General features: G+C 38.1%; 1 protein-coding gene across 7 annotated transcripts in view; it reads left to right on the forward strand.

Annotated features, from left to right (window-relative positions):
* LOC122563627 (fatty acid-binding protein, brain-like) overlaps window positions 1–13,313 on the forward strand; it is a 155,825-nt gene that overhangs the window by 127,557 nt on the left and 14,955 nt on the right. For all 7 annotated transcript variants that reach the window (XM_043717603.1, XM_043717607.1, XM_043717608.1 and 4 more), the window contains one exon: window positions 5,154–5,326. In XM_043717603.1, coding sequence (XP_043573538.1) covers window positions 5,154–5,326 — 173 coding nt within the window. The remainder of the gene's footprint in view (window positions 1–5,153; window positions 5,327–13,313) is intronic.

Genomic DNA, 13,313 nt, shown 5'->3' on the forward strand with positions numbered 1-13,313 from the left:
CAGCCAAATTGCAATCTATATAACGATTTTTTACAAAACAATTATCAGTTAAATTATTAATTATTGATAAGTCTTTACCGTTTATTATTGATCCTTTCTCGGTCTGTTGCTAATGGATAAGGGTCTCGAGCACAGCCATAACAGCGCTGGTGTTTCCCGCTTTCCGATGACCGTTATTCCCCACCCCAACATTATCAATAATCATCATTCAAATATTAACAACAACCACACTCAGTATTAACTTCAGCGATGACGGTACTCTTCTTTCTTTTCGGAAGCATGTAGCTTTAACACAAGTGCTACTTGATCGATGACTATTTTGCTATTTTTAATTTATATTTCTGATTTGCAGTTTTATTTTTGCCAGTTGCATTTATATTGTGATTAGTCATATGTCTTGTTAGATTTTAAACTATTGGTTTAATTCTGATTTCCAGTCGCGATTACAGGATGTATTATAACTTGTTTACTAATATAATAGCTGCTGATTTATCAGACTCTAAATTCTTCATCTGGAGATTTGAGGTTTATAAGGATCAACTTCAACCCTCCACATTTTGAGCACGTGGTTATAATCGTGCTTTCTGATTAGAGGCAGAGAAATATTGTTATATTTGTGTGAGTACAACTTTATGTGTGTGAAATTCTCAGTTTCATGGTCATATTTATGACTCCTGTTTATTTAGCATCATGAGCTAAAGTTGGAGTGCAGGTTCATAGCTCCTTGAAAGCGGAGTATCAGATAGACAGGATAGCAAAGAAGGCGGTTGGTATGCTTTCATTTATTGGTCGCGCCTGGGAGATCATGTTGTACAGGATATTAGTTAGCCCATTTTTGAAATACTTCGAGCAATTCTGGTCTTCCTGCTAAAGGAAACAATTGTGAGACATGAAAGGGTACAGAAAATATTTAAAAGGATGTCACCAAGGTTGGAGGGTTTGAGCTACAGGGAGAAGCTGAATAGGATGGGGCTATTTTTTCTGAAGCTGATGGGTGACCTTATAGAGGTTTATAAAATCATGAGGGACATGGATAGGGTAAATAGACAAGGCCTTTTTCCCAGGTGCCAAAACTATAGGGGATAGGTTTAAGGTGAGAGGGGAAAGATTTAAAAGGGATCTAAGGGCAATTTTTTCTAGCAGAGTGTAATGTGTGCATGGAATGAGCTGCCAGAGGAAATGGTGGAGGATGGTACAATTACAACATTTAAAAGGCATCTGGATGGGTATACGATTGGACGGGTTTAAAGGGATATAGGCCAAATGCTGACAAATGGGACTAGATTAATTTAAGATATATAGTTGGCATGATGAGTTGGACCAAAAGGTCTGTTTCTGTGCTGTACGTCCCTGTGGCTTTATGATTGTACAGTGTAGGATAATAGTTTGTTCTTGTTCAGCAACTAAATAGCATATATCATCAGCGATGCCTGCTGATGTCAATACATATGGAGCAGGAACCGGAGCAGAGGGGCTTTTGGGATGCTTTCTCTTACTTAACTTTTGTAAATATGTTTTATTGTTTAATAAAGATCCTCGGTTGCAAGGATGGCAGTGTCTGATTGTGAGGTGAAATGGCTCTTGAGAAAATTTAAAACAAAGGTAACCAACCATAGACCAGCTCTGACACAGAAGCCCCCAGTCACACCAGCAAACCTCAGAATGGGCAAGACCTCAAAGGTGACTGTAGCCAATGGTATTGAATCATGGAGATAAAGCTCTGAGGCCTTCACATGAAATGGCATGGCAAATATGAGCAGCAACCCGAACACTGGACTAGGCATTGTGAGAGATCAACTATTGCCTGGGTAAGCTGTACAAATTTGTTTTAACCCACCTGCAGCCTTTACAGATAACACAGTGCAGAGTCCCAGACAAGCTTCTCACTGGTGGAACTACCATAGACAGATGGAATCAAAAGTGTGCCGCAGCAGAAATGGTGGAGCCGTTCTATAAAGGTGGTAACTGCTATTTTACTGGCCACTAAAATCAGTGTGAAGAAGCATTACAGGCTGTCCACACCCAGGAAGCTATAATGCAACTGTGATATTCCTTGTTCATCACAAAAGCTTGTATCGAAATGAACAGAATTTGAAAGACATTACCAGCTCATCAAAATCTGGCTCTAGGAACAGTCGTGGACCATGTTAGTCAACAATGGAGTGCAGAAATTGTTGTCAGTGGCCACTACATGCACCATTCAAGTGGAGGGAGCAACAAGGAATGTAGTGTAGATGATAAGATAGTGAGGGGTCTGACAGCATTCTCCACAGCAAAGAGTGAGAATGCAGACAGTTGTGTTTGACCCAGTGCCACAGTTTGGGATATCTGCTTCGAGTCGCAAAGGAACTTGCACTTGGAGGGGGAGTTTACGTAGATATCAATGGCATAAGTAGAATTGGAAAGAGGTTCTTCAGAGAAAATTTGGTGCCCTATACCACTTTTTTAAAAATTCCTCATCGGTGGTAATGCTGGCTAAAGTATACAAGAAGAATTACTTGGTGTTTGTGATATAGGAATGAAAATAATCATAGATGATTTTAATCTACATATAAAGAGAAAATATCAGTTTGGCAATAGTAGCCTGAATGAGGTAATAAAATAGTTTTGCGATAATTTCTCAGAGCAGCACCTCTGGAACCAACTAAAGAGCAGGCGATACTAGATTCCCTACAGTGCGGAAACAGGCCCTTCAGCCCAACAAGTCCACACTGACCCTCCGAAGAGTAACCCACCCAGACCAGTTTCCCTCTGACTAATGCACCTAACACTATGGGCAATTTAGCATGGTCAATTCACCTGACCTACACATCTTCGGACTGTGGGAGGAAACCCACGCAGACACGGGGAGATGTGCAAACTCCACACAGACAATTACCCGAGGTTGGAATCGAACCTGGATCCCTGGCACTGTAAGGCAGTAGTGCTAGCCACTGTGCCACCCCATCAAATCTACTAGATTTGGTAATGTGACAGGATTAATTACTGACCTGAAAATAGAGACTGGCCTAGTGAGGAGTGACACTAATTAATTTTTACATTTGTAAATTAATGCACTCAGTGGCAGATATTTAAATGGATATTTCAGAAAACTCAGAATACATGAATTGTTCTTTGTATTGAAAATATAAATGGCAGGACCCAATTGACATGGTTAAACTAAATAAATTAAGAAAAGCATCACACTGAAGGAAAACCCATATCCTGCACAAAGATGAATGACTGGTCAAATGAATGGCCAGAATGAAAAGAACAGCAGAGAATGACTAACGGGCCAGTGGGAAGATAAATTAGGAAATGTGTAGCTCTAAATTTTGAAATGCTTAACAGATTCTACAGATATTTAGAAGAAAATGAATAAGTAAACCGAATGTTAATCCTCTAAACAGTAAGAATGGGAAATTATTAGTGGAGAAAAAAGGAAATGGCACATGAAATTAATAATAGTTTGCTTCGGCCTTTTACTACAAAGCATACCAGAAACATGTTAGAACTAGCTGTAAACCAAAAAAAGGAAGGAAAAGATGATTGTAGTGCAATATCAAAAAGAGCGAAGCAGTATTGAACAAACTGATGGAGCATTAGGCTGGCAAGTCTGTGGGTCCTCATTCCTTCATCCTAGGTTCTTAAAGGGGTGGCTAACAAGGTAGTCGATTCATTAGTTTTCATTTCCCCAAACTTCCCTAAATTCAGAAAAGTAGCAAATATAGCCCCTCTCATCAAGAACAGAAAGAACGAAAAAAATCAGGAAACCATAGGCCAGTTGGCATCACATTTGGCATGGGGAAGGTGGTAAAATTGATCGTTAAAGAGATTATAGTTGGACATTTGGATAAACTCAAGGTCATTTTTTGTGAAGAGTCAGTATGTTTTCTGAAAGGAAAATCATGTTTATTAGATTTGAAGGAGTAACATGTGGATGAAGGGGAGACTGAGTGCACTAAACAAATTTTCAGAAGGAATATAATGAAGTGCCACAATAAAGGTGTTGCAGAAAATAAAAGATCATTGTGTATGTGGTAATGTATTAAAATGAATACAAGATTGGCTGTCTGGTAGAAAGCAGTAAGTATACATAAAATGGTCGTCTGACTAACTAGAAGAAAGTGAGGGCTGCAGATGCTGGAGATCAGAGTCGAGAGTGCGGTGCTGGAAAAGCACCGCAAGTCAGGCAGCATCCGAGGAGCAGGAGAATCTAACTAACTCACAGGTGACAAAGATACATTGGAAGGTATGTTGTGAAGAAGGGAGTTTACAGACAGCCTTTGGTTGAATGGAAATAAAAGGGAGTAAACATGGGAAAATGTGAAGTTGTTCATTTTGGCAAGAAGAATGAGAAGCTGAAAAGTACTTAAGTGTACATCGACTGCAGACTCTAAGCTGCAGGACATTTCAGGTGTCCTAATGCATAAGTTGCAAAACATTAATATGTAGGTACAACAAGAAGGCCTTTATAAGAGTTGAGCATAAAAGTAAAGATGTTATGTTTAAATTATGAAGGACATTGATGACCACCTCAAATACTGTGTGTAGTTTTCGTTTCCTTATTTAAGAAAGGATATAAATGTGTTGGGTGTGGTTCAGAGGGGCTTTGGTAAATAGGGAAACATTCATTGCAGATATCTATCAGGATGGGTTGGATGGGCGTTTGATTGAAGTAAATTAGATACTTCAAGGTGCTGACAGGTGGATGTGGAAAGAATGTGCTGGATTTTCCAAGGATTGGCAAATTGATGCACATTGCCACATGGTTTTATTTTAATCAAAGACGGGGGCTCTGCATTTATGAGGATATTCCACTCACTACATTCAGAAATGTGGAGCTGTTGTCCCATTCTTACAGTTTTTTTGTAGCACATAAAGAGATTGTAGAATAGTGTTTTCAGTCCTAATATGCAAATGATATAGGAGACATTATCAATGATGTCTACTGACATTGGTACACATAGAGCTGGGACAGGTGCAAAAAAGATTTCAGAATTCTTTCTCTTACCTTTGTAATTATTATATGTTGTTAACATAGAGTTCTCGGTTGAAAGAAATTGTTCCAGAGTCATCTCTAGAAGACTTTACAATATACAGTGGTGTTTTTATGATTTACAACAGTTGCATTATTGCTGTATGTACAGACATTTCTGCTTCCTGACCCTCAGGAATGGACTTCGCGAACCGACAGGTGGGCAACGTCCTCAAACCCATCACAATCATCAAAGTAGATGGCGATAATATTATTCTGCAAACCAAGAGCACCTACAGAAACACAGAAATTATCTTCCAGCTTGACAAACCATTCAATGAACATACTGCTGACAATAGAGATTGTAAGGTAAGGTTCTTGAAAAACGTACACATCTGAATAAGTTAAGAGCATACAGAATCAGGGAACGAGTAGCAACATAGGCAGCTAGCTATTTGCAAGACAGAGGCTAAAGTAAAAGACAGATATCATAGTAATCAAAGATGGGAAGTGAGATCCCATTGTGATGAAGGTTTGTTTATCTGTCATCATTATTTGAGAATTTGGATTCTAACGTTTAGGGATCAGAGACACGATTGCTTTTAGCAGTGGATCAAAACACTATTTTCAAGAAATCATGTGACCTAAGCTAAATGATTAGTCAGACTACATGGTGACACAATTGCTGAAGTGTTTACTAAGTTGAACTTTTATGACCTGTAGAAAGAAAAGCCAGTGGCAAGTCTAATTCAAAAGAAAAGATTCATACCAGCAGAAAGGCAGTTTCATTTTGACTGAGCTTGAAATAAATCTTTAGTTGTTTCATCAGTCCAAGTGGATAGGGATGGAATAAGCATTGAGCTTTGCTTTAGTTCAATGAGAAAAGTCAGTGAGTTAGCATGTATATCTCCATGTCTCTATCTCTGGGGAAGATGGAAAGGATGACATTGCTAAAGGTAAAAAGTTACTGAAAACAAATACATGTGAGCTCACCTGTTGAGAAATTAAAGAGTGAAGATAGGGGTGTTACTTCTGTGATTGAATGTCTGCAAAGAGTGTTGCTGGAAATCTGGGTTGAATCTTTTTGCTGCTGATGAACTTTTATATCTACATACAGTTTTTTTTAAATTTAGTATAATAAACTTTTTTTTTGTTACAAATGCATTTGTAGCCCTGTGTGAATATGTTCAATGAGTGACCACTACAGTAACCAAATCAGGAAAGAAAGGCTTTGGTTGATTCAGCCACATTTTACTATCAGCTTGAATCATAACAAAGTTGAGGTTTTTGGCAGGACAGGAAGTCATGGAATTTATAAGGGCCCTGTGAAAGTTTTTTAAAAAATACAATCCTGTGGAGGTAATGGACATAAAGTGTGGAAGGTTGCTGTGAAGTATATTTTACAGATTGGACCTTCAAAATGGCCTTGAATGTTGCTAAGCCTTTGAGAGTAGAAAGTATAACATGGATTACCTGAAATCTTTGAGTATGGCTACACTGAGAGAATTAGCAGGTAAATTGAACAGAAGAATGAGAAATATTTACCCAGTATTTAAAACAAGAATTAAAAGGCGGGAAACCTGAAATTCATAGAATCCCTACAGTGTGGAAATCGACTCTTTGGCCTAACGAGTCCACACTGACTCTCTGAAGAGCATCTCACCTAGACCCACTCCCTATCTTGCAACCCCACGTTTACCATGGCTAATCTAGCTAACTTGCACCTCCCTTGACACTATGGAACAAATTATCATCGCCAATCCACTCAATATTTACACCTTTGGACTGTGGGAGGAAATTGGAGCACCCAGAGGAAACCCATGCAGATATCGAGAATGTGCAAACTCCTCACAGTCTCCCAAGGCTGGAATCAAACTGGGGTCCCTAGCATTAACCACTGAACTACGGTGCCTCCCAAATTGATATATCATTGCTAGAATTAAGGTAGGATTGAGTTAAAAATAAAACAAAAGTTTGAAATAAGAAAATAGATGATTAGAGAGAGATGAGAAAGAAGGGCAACTGGAACCAACGAAGCTTGAATTCCAAAGAGGCAGAAAGAAACTGTACGTCATGACTTAACATAAAAGCTTAAAAGAATAAAGAAAAGCTAGGAGCTCAGAGGATAATTCTGATTCCATTGAATTTGATAAGTAGAAATCTGTGTTTAATGCCTGAAGTTATACAGGAAGATGTTTAAAGATATTGCATCTCATTTGAAAAGATAACTGTGAAAAGGGAGTATCTAAAACAATGTTTGGACATTAACGTTACAGAGTGTCTTGGTGGGTACAGCTATGAATTTCTACACCAGTTTGAAAAGCAGTCTGCGGACTATGAAACTGTTAAAAGAGCAGTACTTCATACGTATGACTTTGTTCCTGAGGTTTGTCAATTTAAATTTACAATTATAAGAAAGAAGCCTAATCAGACATTTTGTAGAATTTACAAGGGAGAAAGAAATGTTGTATGGTCACTGAAGATAGAAAAACAAGAGAATGTGAGGGAAATCATGATTATAAACTCCAAAATATTATGAGGTTAACGGGTGACTTTACAGACTTTTATAGAATAATGAGAGGTATGGATCTAGTGAATAGCCAAGGCCTTTTTTCGAGGGTAGAGGAGTCCTAAACCAGAGGTGTAAGGTGAGAGGGGAAAGATCTAAAAGGGACCAAAGAGACAACTTTTCTCACACACAGTGCTGCATGTTTGGAATAAGCGCCAGAGAAAATGGTGGAGGCTGGTACAGTTACAAGATTTAAAAGGTATCTGGATGGTACATGAACTGGAAGAATTTAGACCGATATGGGCCAAATGCTGGTAAATTGGACTAGATTAATTTAGGATATCTGGTTGGCACAGACGCATTGGACCGAAGAGTCTGTTTCTGTGCTGTAAAACTATTGACTCAAGACTTATCCAGATACGTGTCAAGCATCAAATCTCCAGGAAGCAGCAGTTCTAGCAAATATTGATGATATCTCACATACAGGCGTGGGGAAGTGGTTGTTGGGAATCAACAAAGAAATTGAATGAATGCGTAAAATATTCGTTTTAGGGAGCAAAGAGAAGGACATCAGAATAATAAAGGAGAAAGAGTAGGAAATAAAAGTGACTAAAGGAAATAATGTGCTTTTACTATGTCACAACACATAGAGGTAGTTCACTGGAAATTAAGCTCCACTCTTCCCAGAGCTGTTACAAATATGAAAAGATTTAGAGTCATAGAGATATACAGCACAAAAATAGACCCTTTGGTCCAACTCATCCATGCCGCCGAGATATCCCATTTACCAGCACTTGGCCCTTATCCCTCCAAACCCTTCCTATTCATATGCCCATCCAGATGCCTTTTAAATGCTGTAATTGTACCAGCCTCTACCACTTCCTCTGGCAGCTCATTCCATACATGCACCACTCTCTGCGTGAAATAATTGCCCCTTTGGTCTCTTTTATATCTTTCCCCTCTCACTCTAAACCTATGCCCGCCAGTTCTACACTCGTACACCCCAGGGAAAATACATTGTCTGTTTATCCTACCCATGCGCCTCATAATTTTATAAACCTCCATAAGGTCACCCCTCAGCCTCCAATGCTCCAGGGAAAACAGCCGCAGCCTATTCAGCCTCTGCCTATAGCTCAAATCCTCCAACCCTGGCAACATCCCTGTAAATCTTTTCTGAACCCTTTCAAGTTTCACAACATCCTTCCGATAGAAAGGATACCAGAATTGCATGCAATTTTCCAAAAGCAGTCTAACCAATGTCCTATACAATCGCAACATGACCTCCCAACTCTTTACTCAATACTCTGACCCATAAAGAAAAGCATACCAAATGCCTTTTTCACTGTCATATCTACCTGCAACTCTCCTTTCAAGGAATTGTTGACCTGCACTCCGAGGTCTCTTTGTTCAGCAACACTCCCAAGGACCTTACCATCAAGTGTATAAATCCTGCTCTGATTTACTTTACCAAAATGCAGCACCTCACATTTATCTAAATTAAACTCCATCTGCCAATCTTCAGCACATTGGCCCATCTGATCAAGATCCCATTGCAATCTGAAGTAACCTTCTTCGCTGTCCACTAATCGCCAATTTTGTTACATTTACAAACTTACTAATATACCTCCTATGTTCACATCCAAATCATTTATATAAATGACAAAAAGCAGTGGACCCAGCACCGATCCTTGTGGTACACCACTGGTCACAGGCTTCCAGTCTGAAAAGCAACCCTCTTTCTTCTACCTTGAAGCCAGTTTTGTATCCAATTGGCTAGTTCTCCCTGTATTCCATGAGATCTAATCTTGCTAACCAGTGTCCCATGAGGAACCTTGTCGAATACCTTACTGAAGTCTATATAGAGCACATCCAGTTCTCTGCCCTCACAATCCTCTTTGTTAATTCTTCAAAAAACTCAATCAAGATTGTGAGACATGACATCCCATGCATTATCCCTAATCAGTCCTTGCCTTTTCAAATATATGTAAGTCCTGTCCCTCAGGATTCCCTCCAACAATTTGCCCACCACCGATGTCAGGTTCACTGGTCTATAGTTCCCTGGCTTTTCCTTACCGCCTTTCTTAAATAGTGGCACTATGTTAACCACCCTCCAGTCTGCTGGCACCTCATCTGTGACTATCAGTGATACAAATATCTCAGCAAGAGGCCCAGTAACCACTTCCCTAGCTTCCCACCTAGGTTCCTAATTTACCTAAATAACAACTCACGTTCAAATATACCACTCAACAGGTTCCTGTACTTGTCAAGAAAATGATTGGTTAAAGACAATTTGTTTTATAATAGGCACTGACAAATTGGGAAATATGAATTCCTAACTTATAACTGTATAATATAAACTCATCTCTTCTTAAAATCCCCCCTTCACATTCAGACAAGACACACAGAGACAGATAAGAAATGAATATTAAGTGTTAAAAATCACACTAGCTTTTGGAGCATTGCTCCTTCATCAGATGGTTATGAAGTATACCTTATACTCCACAACCACCTGATGAAGGAGCAGTGCTGTGAAAGCTAGTGCCTCCAAATAAAACTGTTGGACTATAACCTGGTGTTCTGTGATTGCTAACTTTGTACATCCCAGTCGAACACTGGCACCTCAAACTCATGAATATTAAATGTGAATAGGAAAAGATAAGGAAAACAATTCAATATTACTGATCTGGACCACAGGCTTTGAATAGTTTCTTTTTCCACTTCCTTTTCAATTCATTTTTAGTTCTTTGCTGTTGTCACAAAGTTGTTTGTGCACTGATGCTCTCTTTCATTCACTGGTTGAGAATTTATCCTTTCATTATTGTTAAAGGCATTTTATTTCCTCCAACAACAGGGGGATCTGCAGAGAAAACCACTAGTGGAGACATCTGCTCACAACAGAGACACATACAAAGAGAGATTTTTCAATGCTTTCTCCTGGCAGGCTAGATGGTTCTCTGTTGCACTGGGCCACACAAGTCATGGCCACCTCATCAGGAACCAATCAGAACACTGCAGTCAGCAGTTTTCGCATAGTTTACAGTGTGGTGGCTACTTCTGTTCTCACAGATCCAGGAAAATGCACGATATAGAATTCTCAATGTTCTCCTGTAAACATGATAGTTTGAACTGCAGAAATCTCTTTGCACAGTCCTCTTGGGTTTAAAACATTATTTTTCTTTTTTAAATCATTGTCTAAAAATAAAGAAAGTAAAATATGGTCTTTCCAATTGTAGTAAGAGTGGACACTGAAACTAATTTCTGAAAGTTAAATTGGAGACCTATTGAAGTAGTATAACATCTGAAGAATCCTCAGAAAAGGCTGCAGCATGAAACTTGGCAGCTAGGGTATAGATGGAGTGTGTTCCCTCAGAACCAACTAGGAACGGAAGGATGATTCGCAGTAGTCAGCCAAATTCTTCCTCAATATTGTTAAATAGAACTAGATTACCTAAGTTATAATTATTTTATTGCAAAGAAAAAAGTATTTTTTCTTTAACTCAAGAAGGTACAAAAGGAGTTGATTTTGCTTTGGGAATGACTTGGCTGGTTCAAAGATATTGGCTGCACATAGCATGTTGAAACAACCAGTGGAAACAAAAGAAATAGATGCTACAAGAGGAACATCCTCAATTATTTCCTGTCTCTGTTTTGACTAGATGTCAGGTTCAGAATTAGACTGAAAGAGTAGGAATCAATGAAAAAAAGGACAAGGGATGGAAAATCAGTTTTCTAACAGTATTTTAAGAACTTAAGGGAAAAAAAATGAAGCTAAAGAGAATGAGTTAGACCTGTTTAGCCCACTTTCTTTAATAAAAATGCAACATCAAATCCAGAATTGGAAGAGTTGTGTCAAGCATTCTACTCAGAAATTGACACAACCAATTCCCGTATGTTGTTATTTAAAATACAAAGTGTTAATGAAGAATTGAGGATCACCCCAAATGCCAGCCGACAAGGTATGGGAACAGATGACAGTTCCTGCTCAGCATCGTAAAAAGTTTACCAGTGGCTCACAGAATTCCACTGGTAAGTCACTAAGATATTAGGAAATCTCAGGCTAAAATGCTAAACCACTTTTATTGACCAGGATTAAATGTGGTTAAATTTTGCCAGATACGCCATACAAGTCAGGTAGCAAGAAGTCTTTACTTTTTAAACTGCTTTACTTTTAATACTAACAATGAATTGTTTAACAAGGTAATAATAGATTGTGTGGGACTTCTAAAACCAGGAATGTACCTTTTAACGTTTTGACAGCATTTCCTGAGGCAGTGCCTTTTGAAAAAGACCTCGTATAAAAAATCTAGTGGAAAAGTTTGACCAGTTTTCTTTACAAGATATAGATTACCCTAAGAAATACAATCTGATAGTGATTCAAAATTAATTTCATGAATATTCAAAGAAATAATGAATAGTTTGGCAAAAGAAGAACAATTTTGTGTCTTCAGCTTATCACCCACAATCCCAAAGAGTAAATCGATCCTGATTAGAGTGCATTTTCATCAAGTGCCAGTGATTAGGATAAAGGAATTCTGTTGTTACTGTTGCCATTAAGGATGTTTCTAAAGAGTTCCCAGTATTCAGACTTGTCAAACTGATATATGGACAGAGGTGAGAAGACCCCTAAATTAATTAGATAAAAAATTCATAAACCAAAACTCAGAGACTACATTTCTGACCCGTGTGTCAAGTTTTCTGGGAAAAAACTAACCAAAGTGTGTGCTTTTGTCAAAAAGCAGTTGCTCAACAACAATAAAAACTAGAACAGACAAAAAATTTTGTTGCTGAAGATAAGATTTTAGTACTGGTACTGGTCTCTTGAAAACAATTAAAGGAAAGATTCACTGGATTATATCAAATCAAAACGAGACTCAATAACGTGAATTATTAGTGAGTACTTCAGACAGGAGGAAAAATCAATGAGTGTGTCAAGCTAATATTTTAAAGCGATCATGTAACAGGGAGATAGTGAGAACAGAAGTGCATTTACAGTGGTGAAAGAAATAAGGAGTGAAAGAAAAGTATCAGAACAAATGGCAACTCAATCAGAAAAATGGGAGAATGAAATATTGATCTCCAGTAATCAAATTAGATAATACAAAGGTGCTTAAACTGTTAGATAGAATATTATAATTTTTAATAATCTAAGTTTTGAATCAACCTGTTCAAAGATGTTATTTCATACCTGTGAGCAGTTGGCACTTGATCCCAGGCCTCCTGGGCCAGGTACATTACCACTGTACCACAGGAGGGCTCCTGTTATCTTCCAGAAAACTGGTTGAGTAACTTCCAAAACTATGACAGATTCCTAAATCGATTTGTATAAATAGGCCATGAAAAACATGTTTATTTATACATAATGTGGATGATGTATTACCCACAAAACAAACTTACATACTCAAACCCGACAAGTTAGATCAAGTGAGGAAAGAGATAAAATTAATAATGGACAATGACATTATTAAACAGTCATAGCAGCTGGAACATATTTATTGTGATGGTGCTAACTGCAGGTGACCAAAAACTATTATGTTTCAGTTATTGGAAAGTTAACTTGGTCATCTGATTTTGGCCTTCATCACAATAAATGTGGATTAATTTTCAGTTCCATGCTTGGAAGATTGCATTGACAGAATTGGCCAAGCACAAATTGTTACATACGTTCATTAGAATATACAGTTCATAATATAAAGAAACCAAGCACTAGGGTTTATTTTTTGAGTGATAGAATTTGAAAGTAAATAAGTTATGCTAAATTTGTATCACACCTTGATTGGAACACAATTAGAGAACCAGTTAGAGTTCTGCTTTCTATATTATATACTGGAATTGTAAATGGAGGCAGCA

This window comes from Chiloscyllium plagiosum, chromosome 27, assembly GCF_004010195.1.
Source record: "Chiloscyllium plagiosum isolate BGI_BamShark_2017 chromosome 27, ASM401019v2, whole genome shotgun sequence".
In the NCBI taxonomy this organism is placed as follows: domain Eukaryota; kingdom Metazoa; phylum Chordata; class Chondrichthyes; order Orectolobiformes; family Hemiscylliidae; genus Chiloscyllium; species Chiloscyllium plagiosum.